The sequence below is a fragment of the Notothenia rossii genome, assembly GCF_949606895.1.
Source record: "Notothenia rossii genome assembly, chromosome: 9".
Lineage (NCBI taxonomy): Eukaryota > Metazoa > Chordata > Actinopteri > Perciformes > Nototheniidae > Notothenia > Notothenia rossii.
In genome coordinates this window covers 66549854-66561742 of record NC_136907.1, presented here as the reverse complement: position 1 = coordinate 66561742, position 11889 = coordinate 66549854, and the positions used below count along the sequence as shown (strand labels likewise).

The following is an 11889-nucleotide window of genomic DNA, read 5'->3' as shown; positions in this document are numbered from 1 at the left end:
GTGGTGTGCGCACGAGGCAAAGTCCAACACTTTGTTCTGAGCTGCTATCTCATCTCGGTCAAAGTTTAAAGGTCTCACCAATCAATGGCAGAGGACGCATGGGCCTCACACAGACTTTCATACCCACAGCGATATGAACGCTGCTCTCTACGTCAGAGCTCTTATCAGTTTGTTGGTTCAAATGATCTCTAAAAGATGACCGAGGAGCTCCAGAAGACACTGTGTTTCACCGTGCACTTCTGAAGTGAAATCAGTGATCTTACAGAACTAAGAGAGGAAAAGTACCTGCGTTATTCTCTTGTACAGAACCGTGGCGTCAAAGCTGCAGCGACTAATCTCACTCTGAAAAAAAGAGAAGAACATGTCTGAGGATTACCGAGACAAGTAATCACAATGTGCAGAACACGTATGAGAGAACGCGCTTCACCTGCAGTAGGTCTCGTAAGGTGTGTTTTTTGGGAGGCAGGTAAAGTGGAGACACGGTTCGCTCCTCGGTGCGTTCGACCGAGCTCTCCTGACCCGACAGCAGGTAGCAGAAGCTCGGAGCTGCACCGGCAGGCCTGCTGTCCTATAAAAAACACGAGCAAGAAGCATCTTCAGGTTGATGAAAATATATGAATTCCCACATTGGAATCAAATGTTAATGAGCAATGCCTCCTCAGATCTGAAGTTGTTAGTGTGTTTTGTATTTCTTTTCATATGCTGAATTTGTAGTCGGCACTGAGTTGTTGCCAATGTTTTATTTCCTTGCAGATGAGCAATGTAATTTATTAAAATAGATTTTGTGTGTCTCGTGTTATATCTACACTTTTTACTTGATTGCAGCAATAGTACATTTCTGTTGTATTGCGGACTGGTAATAAATAAGGGCGGAAATATGGGGCGCCCTGTAAAGTTATAACGAAAACGTAAATCGACATACAATCATCATCTACTATCATTCAATTATTTAAGTCATTTTTGTGGAATAAAATGCCAAAAGCTTTCTAGTTCCAGTTTCTTAATTGTGTTGATTTGCTACTTCTCCTTGTCTTGTATAAAAGTGAACTGAATATCAGACAAAACAACACATTTGACATCATAGCCTTGGGCTTCAGGAGATGTGACAGATATGTTATAGACCGAAACAAGAACTCAATTAGGAGAACGTCAGCCGATGAATTGATTAATACAACAAAAAAAATCATTATTTGCAACCCGGACTGCTTTTATTAAATTAAGAATATATTTTCAAGCCCTTGCTGGGTGAGGATCATATAGGTGCGTATGGTAGGAACTCACGCTGGACACACTCGGTGTGTTCCCATGATCTTTGAGAGGCATCTCTGGAGGCCACAGGCTGTCTATCAAGCTGAAAAGCCTGCTGCTCCTGAGAGTGAGACACAAAAACAAGTAAGGAGGGGTGACACTGAAAGAAAGGAAAGGGGGGGGGGGTATTGAATAGGGGACTTAACTGGAAAGACAGAGCCAGTTTCACTTCCACTGAAACACGAATCTTGTTAAGACAGAGCTGGTTTTAACGAATGTGTAGCAGAGTAGCATGCTTGGGCTGGCAGAGCGTATAGACACAGAACGTCTTTAAAAGCAGGTTTTGAGACATCAATGCTGGGAAAGAATGCTCACACCCTGTGTAAATCACAATATCCCTATGGGCCCCAAAGAACACGAGGTATTACAAAACAATTAAACATGACTCCATGTAAAAAGCTCAGATTACTGATGTGGGTCTATCTTTCAGCACATTCTTAATTGCGATAATGACAGATTGACATTTCATCATCCTGGATTTGCCTTTATGATGTTTCATTTACGTCAATCTGAATCTGGGAGGATTAAATAATTAGAGGTAAGAAGCCACTCTAACAGGGAAGATCCGTCTCCTGATTCATTGTATTTTCAGGTTGGCCGGTAAATGGTACTTATTCATCCATGTGCGTGTGCGTGTGCGTGTGTAAGTGTGTGTGTGTGTGTGTGTGTGTGTGTGTGTGTGTGTGTGTGTGTGTGTGTGTGTGTGTGTGTGTGTGTGTGTGTGTGTGTGTGTGTGTGTGTGGGTGTGGGTGTGGGTGTGTGTGTGTGTGTGTGTGTGTGTGTGTGTGTGTGTGTGTGTGTGTGTGTGAGAGTGTGTGTGAGAGTGTGTGTGCTGTCATATCAGTCAGCGGTAACAGCCTGTTGTTAGTCAGCCTGTAATCACAGACTCTCTTTGTGTGGAACTGGTTCTGCAGCCCCATCGAGTCCAGTGAGGTCTGTGGAGGAAGATGAGTAACAACAAACTACCAGGACTCTTTCAGCTCACTTTAAAACTCAGCTTGTTAAGCAAATGCAATGACACTTTGTTCAATGCTTTAAGATACAAGCTGTAGTTTCTACAAAAGTAATACTACAACTTTCACCGTAAATTGTTATATAGGGATCATTTGTACAGTACTCGGATGCTTTTCAGGGTTTCTATAACTGAAAGCAAGTTGGATTCAAGATTTTTCAAAACGTTTAAATGCCACTTGGATTCAAATGTAGCGCCAATATCGTACAAACATCAACGACTGCAAGTGAGGGTTGCGTTGGTGCTCGAATTGGAGATGGGTTTGAGGGGTGACGAGGCAACAGTTTTTTGTTACTCACTCTGCATGGCATTGTGCCGAGTTTGAAACGCCTACTCGAGAAAATAAATCGTATTCGTTTTTCCTGGTACTAGTTTGACATATTATTTTGAGATTCTAAAATGTCGGAAAAAAAGCCAATTAATTAAAAACTACTTTCCAACTTATGAGTTTAAATAGCTTGGAGGACTGATTTAAGACATCTTAAAAGAAAGAAAGGCCCTATGTCTTCATTCATGATTTCATTGACTTTTTAAAGTGGTCTTCAAGAACTATGCTTATGTTTTTTAAGTAAGCATACATGCACAATTAAGCAGCTTTCTGTGAAAATAGCTGCTTACTGTAAGGAAAATATGAACAGTTCACAGTTTGTTTAGAAACGACACACACACACACACACACACACACACACACACACACACACACACACACACACACACACACACACACACACACACACACACACACACACACACACACACACACACACACACACACACACACACACACACACACACACACACACACACACACACACACACACACACACACCTCAATGACTAACATTGTTACAGAAAGGGTTAGACATTACACTCTTTCAAACGTGTTGCCAATTGATACCACTCTTGTGGCCAATATGAAACTTGAGCCAGGATCAGAAGCTAAGCTCACAACTAAAGGTGTGGTGGGGGGGGGGGGTAGCCGGTCTAAAATGAACCTTTTATCTGCATCAAATCTGCGGCCAGGCTCAGTAATTAAATTAAATGTGTTCAAGCCAGACAGAAGCAAAAAAACAAAAACCCAGAATTACGTGTTATGGGCGGTTAGGTGCATGACTAATTTGTGGCCTTTTCTCCTTGACACAGACAGAGCTAGTCTAGCTCTTCCAGTCTAGAATGCTAAGATTTTCCTGGCTGTGCCTTTTTGTCAACCATTCAGTGGTATCCATTTTATTATCTAGCTCACATGATATGGTTAGAGCAGGGGTGTCAAACTCAATTTCATCGCGGGCCACATTCGCATTATGGTTGCACTCAGAGGGGCGGTTGTAACTTCAAGACTATCTAAAAATACATATATAAATGTTTAATATATAAAATAATGTGTTATATAAATTCCGTTATTGCCTCTGCATTGGATTATTATCAGATAGGGTATAACTTAATAATTAACTACGTCTGAAAGCAGAAGGCTTCTGTAAATCGGCCTGTAACCGTATAGTAAACGTATTATATGTTATGCAAGCTCTTGTGGGGCCGCAAGAAGTGAAGTCACGGGCCGGATTTGGCCCCCGGGCCTTGAGTTTGACACCCCTGGGTTAGAGGGTCTATATTTACTGGTTCTTAGAAACAGAAAAAAAAAATGAATGCCTGATTTATCCTGACCAGGTCCAAGCTCTTTTCCACCTGAGCTGGTAATAGCGCCCATGTGTGAGCGGTGGAGATAGGACATCCATCACAGTCTGACCACAGTAAACCTCAGGAGACATTATGGGTCGCGGCGACATCGAAAATACCAAGGATGTAAACATACCCCCAGCCGGTCTCTAAATGTTCCCAGGTCAGTGTGTCTAATCTGGGACTCTGACTATGGAAACTCACACGGGAAGGAGAGCGTGCACCTCAATATCACTTTACATGTAAACACAGTTGCTCGGCCCACAGGAGAGTATGATCCGGTTCATATGAACTGCAAACCTCATTCAAGCATGAAAATGGGGATTTGGCTGTGGTTTAAAATACTGGAGATTCTTCAAACATTACAAACTAAATACTCATATTCCTTAAAAACGTATAATCTGCAGTATACACGGACATACTTTCATTTATATGTTCTGAGGATTGATAAGGGGGAACATCTCTTTAAAGCAACCTACTTCCATATTAATGTTTGTGTCACTGCTCAGCTTCGAAACTTTGTTGAATTATCTGTGTTTTATCTTTTTATATATGTATTTTCAAGTATGACTAAGGAAAGCTAATAGGGGATACCTATAGTCACATGTCATGTTTTCCCCCTAAAAATCATACCGCCTTTTTATACACCTGTATGTGTGTAAATAAATAAAAATAAGCCAAATGTCTGATTCTTTGGCTTGAGGCTCAGTGCCTCAAAAGCACACAGCCCTGGGGTTCTTTTTGCAGATGGTTTTAGAGAGAGAAGATAACCTCACGTATAGCAGAAATCCATATCTTAGATTGGTATTGGTCACATGTTGAAGTTTACTCGTGGCCCTGGGCTGAAGTGATGGTCCAAAGTTACCTGGGATGGAGGGATGTGCAGGTGTGTGTAAGTCACCTTTCTCTAGTGACGCGTTGCACCACTTTAATGCCTCTCAGCACGCAGCTCCTCCCCTGCCACATGAGGCAGTATCGGCGGAGGTCATTCTCACAGGACAGGAGGTGGAGCTGGACAACGCTGAACATCCCATGGCCATCCTGGACAAGCACACAGAGCCTGGGGAACAAACAAAAACACACAATCAGACTGATTTGATGCAATCATGTTTATATTAGTAGTTCTTAATCATGTTAGAAATGTTGTGTGGTGTAAACAAATCACAAGTGCAGTGTCTTTCACCAATTGTGTGCATGGTTACTTGATAGCGGGCTTATTCTTTGCTACTTTTCGATGCATGTTACCACGACCACAAGCTAAATTGCAGCAGAATTGAATACAAACAAGACTGGAACCGACTTTTAAAGACATTACTCAACTGGTGGTCCGAAATGTTTATTGCTGATGATTGTTATTTTATTGAGAAATCCTTGATTTTACAAAAAGAGCAGTGAGGATTAAAATGATTTTCACATGAGTCTTATGTTGTCAAAATTCCAAACGGCTGTGATTATTTAAATTATAAAAAGAGGAAACAGGTGCAAAATGTGTTGGAATTCACAAATAATTGATTTCATCGCTATCTGCCCAGTGTCAAGGTCTGATTGGTAGGATAGGAGAAGATATTTAGTCGATCTTATATTATACATCCATAAAGTTTAACAGGTAAGTGCAATCTGCCCTTTTTAGTGTTTAATTGCATTTCTCCGAGTGGTAAAGTATGAATGTTGACTATGCGCCAAACACAAAGTGGGCAGAACAAAAGCAGAGAAAAAGAAAAGATAACATTTGAGACAGACAGCAGAGGCATTCCTCAAAACCTCAGGCAAGCCATTGAAATGCCTGTCAGTATGAAAGGCACTTCAGTTACCACAAACTCTCTGAAGAGGCTAATAGTTTCAGTGTAACTGCAAGCAGCTATAAGTAGTGATCTTTGAGAATTGGACTGTTCATTTGCATAGGAAATGCATGGCAATGGGCCAAGTCTGCAAGTAGCTCAGGAATACAAGACTCTTTGCAGGTTCCTCGTCTTATTTGTTTAGGTTGAAGGGCCCCAAAAGTCACATAATCCTTTCGAGGCTTGGCCCCTTACACTTGAATGATAATGACCTTCAAGTTCTTTGTCAGTCCTTGAAGTGCCTTTAAACTTTTAAGCCAACATGAACAGGAAGTCCTCATGGCTCTGGGATAATTGAAAGTTTAAACATCCAACATATGGTAGCAAGTGAGCAAACTCAGCTGGAAGCAACTAGTTAGTGCACCGTAAGTTGAGAATTTCAGTCATTTCCGTTTGCTTGGTGCGCTGGTTTGTTTCGTGCTGGTCCGCGGATTGGATGAGAATGAATCAGTCACAATATCCAATTTTTGAATCAGATCCTTTTTAAAACAAAAGAAATGAGCCAATTATATGACTACTGCTCCCAGTGACACACCAACGTTACACAGTTAATGCTCAGCCCTGTCACTGTGACAAGTGTTAATGCTGGAGGCCGGTTTGACAGGCTGCTGTTGACACAAAAGACCTTTGGCCCACAAAGTAGAGAGGAAGAGTCCTACAGTGTTCTCCTGCACTTTGCTGCTCCCACTGAGAGAGGAACTGCTAAAGGCTCCAGTATCTCAGCCAGTCAAGCCCAGACAAAGCCCTGTACCAACCCTGAGAGTAAACAGAGAGTTCAAATCCCCTGGTTAGACAAGGAAGGAGAAGTGGAGAAGGGGGAAAAATAAAAACTGGAGGAGGACTGTCAGCGTGCTCATCATACATGTGCATTAGGGTGGTCCCTAGTACATTTTCAAATTCATTTATTTTAAACTTGTTATGATAGTCAAGAAAACTCTCCTGGTGAATTTTAATCAAATTCCAACAACATTTACCCCTCCCTCATCAACCTTGAAGTTTAGCCTCACGTAGGGGGGTCCTTAAAATTGAAAGTCGGAAAGTTTAAGTTCCAACCCCCAGAATTCATTCTCTGATACCTCATTCACACCAACGCAACTCTGGTTCAAGCTCCTTGCTAGAGCTTTTCAGGTTCAGAACCGGTTCTTCGGTTTAGCTCCGGCTCTTTTCACACCGCCCAGAGTCCGACTGGTGCTGCGTCATTGCGTCATCATTTGCGTCATGACGTAACCGTTTGCGTGCCTGCTTCACAAAGCCAAACCGCGCGGAAACTCCTCAAATCATCGACAACAACAACAATGACCGATTGTATTGAAGCGCTACTCGTTTTGGTTTTGCTCTGTCGAAACGAAATGGGACGACATTACTACCAACTTTACAGTCGTTACATGCTACATTCAAAACTGCTTTACAATCGTAATCATCAAATTCAACGATTCCGATTCCCCCTGCCCCCCGCCTGGACGTAAGCGTGACGTATGCGGTGCTTTTGTTCCAGCCGGACAATTATTTGGTGCTTGAAACGAACCGGATTCCGGAGCCAAGGGGTTGCTCCGCTGCGGTGTGAACAGGAAAACCTGGTGCTTTTCAAGCTCCAGCACCGAACCGGCCCTGAAACACCGTTGGTGTGAATGAGGTATAAAGAAAACTCTCCTGGTGAATTTCTTCCTCAATCTGAGAACATTTACCCCTCCCTCATCGACCTTGGCTGCCTCGCCAGCAGCCACGGTGCTGCAACTGAGGCTAAACTTCAAGGCTCATTGCAGACATTGGGAAAGTTTTGAGAACTGCTTCGGCCTATAAATGTCTCCTGTTGGTAAACATGGAGTCTGTCTGTGTTTGTTTTGAGGGACCTGGAAATAGATATCTCAATAACATTCCTGACATGACTTCTGGTAGATTATTCTCAGTTGTTTGCTTTCTTCAAAATCTAAAATCATTCAGGTCTATGCTAGATATTGTCAAAACAACAAACAATGTTACACATACAAATAAAGAGAGAAATATTGTTTTTTGGAGGTGTTATGCCTGTGGAGCTTGTAAACACAAGGTCATAAGTTTAAGGTAGAGTACAGAAAAGACCCCAGCCCATTTGACTCAGTGTTGTTTATCACTTTAGTCACTTATTGACTGTTGGATACCTTGTCAAGAAAGACAAGAAAATGCCCCAGGAAAAAAAGAATAACCGCTGCAATTCCAAAATGTTCTGTCAAAACACCAACAATAATATTTACTACTGGTGAAAACTGGGATGAGCTACAGCCCTACCATGAACCCTGTCATCTTGTTTTTAACTAATACAGAAAGTCTTTTTTTAATTTTGATGATTGATAGGTCTTTTTATTTACTGGTTAGTCCACAAAACGTCAGCATTTGCAAAATGACGATTTTGAAATACGTTCACCAACCAACAGTTCAAAAGTTTGGAGTGATTGAAAACAGAGAGAAGCTGCCAGTCTTCACATTTTAGTAGCTGAACCTAGGGGTGGGCGATATTGAAAAATATATTATCACGATATTTTTCAAGCAGTATCACGATGGACGATATATATCACGATATTTTTTCATGTCGGTTATTATGGTTATTTTTCTAGTTACTTAACAGGACAACCACCTACAAGGGAACAGAAACTAAAACAAAAAGGAGTAACAGACCAAAATAGCATTTCAAGCTGGTTTTATTTCTGAAATGAATCCCTGAATGAAGAATTCAACATTTTGATTGGCTTCAAGGCACAGTTTCTCAGTATAAAAATGAACTTTCTGAGGTAGCACTAGCAGTGAACATCAATAAACATGAAAAGGAGGGTAAAACATAACTAAGTAAAACATAAAACATCAATGAGGAAAAGTCAGTGCCAAACTATTCAAATGTAAACTTTAGACTTGAAGTGCAATAAAAGACTTTAGCATAACTGAAGGGAAAAACTATATAAATACCTTATTGATAAAATAAAATATAAGCCAACAGAATCAAACAAGACAATAAATAAAATTATACAATACTGTCTGAATCCTGACTAGACAGCTTTAGAGCATGTCTTTCACATCAGTTTTTTTTAAAAATAGTTTTCTTTTCCAATTTTTTTTTTTTTTATCACGATAGATACGATATCTCCGAAAAAGCATATCGTGGAGACCTAATATCGTCACGACGATATATATCGACATATCACCCACCCCTAGCTGAATCCCAAAAATGGAGGCATGTTTACTCTAAAACTAATTGACATTAGACACTTTGTTGACTTATTGTTTATTTTTGGATACTACAGTAGGCAGATTTATAATGCAAATGTAGACACTGCATATAGTTGCATGAAATAAGTTACAAAATAAGTGCGCCAATGCTTTTACTTCTTTCTATAACAAATTCCACAATGACACACTTATTGTCTTTCAACACTGTTTTCCACTGTAGACGTTTGTCTTTAAAAGTGCGTCACAAATATTTAGAGTGATTGGAGCTCCGGGGAGTCTTCACAGCTGCGGGGCGGGGTTAGTGGGATCGATACACAGTGAGCATGTTCAGCATAAAGTAGACACATGCGACCCAGATCCAAACTGTGGCTCAATTATGAGTCTGTTATCACTTCGGAATAACAAAGCAGGAATTTTAATTTTAAGATGATTAGTGTACAGAGGAATAAGATACGTCAGGCTTTGGATACAGAGGAAATTCAGGTTAGCAGCATAAGGTGATTGTTGGTGTGCTTTGTAGGATTTGTAGACAATAACAAAAAAGAAGAATCTATCCTCTCACTACAGACATTTTATATAGATTAAAAAAAAGAAGAAAACTAATAAAATATTGTTAAACCTGTATTCAGTACGTAATCCTTACGTGTGAAACCAGGGGTTTATGACATTTACTCTGCCGTTTTATAAACATGTATCTGACTAAATCGATAAATCAGTCAATACTCTGTTGACAATATAAATACAGCTGCGGAGTCACATTTGGTGGGAATGTTTTGACACTTTCACTTTAAGTTCAGCTTGTCTGAACATGCAAAAGCGTGATATGAAATCTGACACTTGACACATAGAGAAGAAAAGGGTGATGAGACGCTTGGTGGTACCAGCTTGACATAAACAACCACCTCCCTATTCTGTCCCCCCTAATAGCTGTTCACAGCCCGACTTCCTCCAGCAGCGACCCTTCACTCCCCCCTCCAAAAAAACCCCCTTACATTGGCCAGTTGCCGGCCGTTTTCAGGAACTTGTTTTTGTGCACTATCTCAGAATTCTGAGCAACTCAGGTTGTCTTCCAGGAACTACGATCCACTGAGCCTGTGCAAACACACACACACACACACACTCCTTCACACACATGCTCCTTCACACACATGCTCCTTCACACACACACACACACACACACACACACACACACACACACACACACACACACACACACACACACACACACACACACACACACACACACACACACACACACACACACACACACACACACACACACACACACACACACACACACACACACACACACACACACACACACACACAGTCACACACACCCACACACACACACACAGTCACACACAGTCACACACACCCACACACACGTAGTGCACATGCACATTACTTGGCAACGCACGCTATGAGTGACCCACGCATTATGGATACAGAAGAGAGGCCTCATTGGTGGGGGGCGGACAGGCGGGATTCCTTTCAATGTGTTGTCCACCAATCAGTGCAGGCAGGGTGATAAACATGGTTGTAACAGGATCCTTGCAGCACATTGTGTTCCTTCTCAACAGAAAAAGAAAAAAAACCTCAACTAGCCTCTCCTCACTTCCTGCAAACAGTTAATCCTCTTGTTTGTTCTATTCTGAATTTACGGGAACTTAACATCTTCTTCAGGCATAAATATCATACTGGCCTCCCTCCCATGTGTGTTGGTTAACATGGAGGCTAAACAACAAAAGGATCAAATAAGCATGCAGACCAGGGGAGTGAGTCATAGAGGCTGGGGACACAAAGTGAGAGGTACAAACTGTCCTTGTCTTTACACAGAATGGGGCCAATTAAACCACACTGCAGAGCAGGCATGCATCCTGGAAAAATACTTAAAGCAGCCAATACCAAGAAGTTGTTATTCAACCCAAAACCTATAATAAAGGGGCATAAACGCAAACAAATCATAATGCAAGTAAAAAGGTATAATCAAAACAAAACTTTTTTCACAATATTTATATCTGCGACAGACAGGGTCGCCTACGCATTTTGAAGTCAGTCCTCGTGATCACTTCCTAACCACATGCAGAGCCTGTTGAATCTGGTTTGGTAAGAGGGACGGGAGGGAAGTGTGGGAGTGTTTCCGGTCAGAGGGCGGCGTTTGTTTACCAGCTGCAGAAGCCGCATGGCAGGAGTGAGTGTCACAATGCAACCGACCCTCAGTTAGTCAGTTATCCTGTCAGCTGACTGGGGCGCTCCTTTAACCGCACAGAGCCCCTCTGGCCTCTCCAAGAGGAACCAAAGCATTTCTTTACTTACTCAGCAAAGAACTAAGACAACAAGCCCGGGGAGGGTCAGGCCACTAAAGTTCATGCTCGCTGGACCTGTGTCAAGTACAACATTCAATTATTCATTAACTATAACAAGACCACTAGAGTAAAACTCAGTAACTTCAATAAAGGAAGGGCTCAGGAGTTACCATTGTTTTTCAAGGGGGTGATCAGAAGTAATGAGACTAGATGGAAGTCTGTATAAAGTCTAAAAAGCTGTATTTATCAGTGTTTTTGAAACAACAATGGAAAAAAAAGAAGACGATAATTTCAAGAGTGCAGACCTTTGGCCACACTGTCTCCAATAGTGAAAAATAATTTGTGCAACCGCCCTGTGATTCAGATCTTTTCCAAAATGTAATTAGTTCTTTCTTGGCTTCTTAACCGACACCAGATGATTTGTTACACAGAGCCATCTGAGACGTCATCACTGAAAACTGTTTGTAAACAGTACAACTGCTTTTATCAAAATGATTTGCAGTTGATTGGATTAACCATCGGTCTATTCAACTCTTGCTGAAGCCAATCA

At 41.4% G+C, this 11889-nt stretch overlaps 1 protein-coding gene across 1 annotated transcript in view; it reads right to left on the bottom strand.

Annotated features, from left to right (window-relative positions):
• The window catches only part of spidr (scaffold protein involved in DNA repair), a 35647-nt gene that overhangs the window by 4490 nt on the left and 19268 nt on the right, over positions 1-11889 (bottom strand). Inside the window, exons 9-12 of the mRNA XM_079648094.1 lie at positions 4896-5054; positions 1282-1369; positions 428-568; positions 286-342 (exon numbers count right to left, since the gene is read on the bottom strand). Of these exons, the coding sequence (XP_079504220.1) occupies positions 286-342; positions 428-568; positions 1282-1369; positions 4896-5054 (445 nt within the window). The remainder of the gene's footprint in view (positions 1-285; positions 343-427; positions 569-1281; positions 1370-4895; positions 5055-11889) is intronic.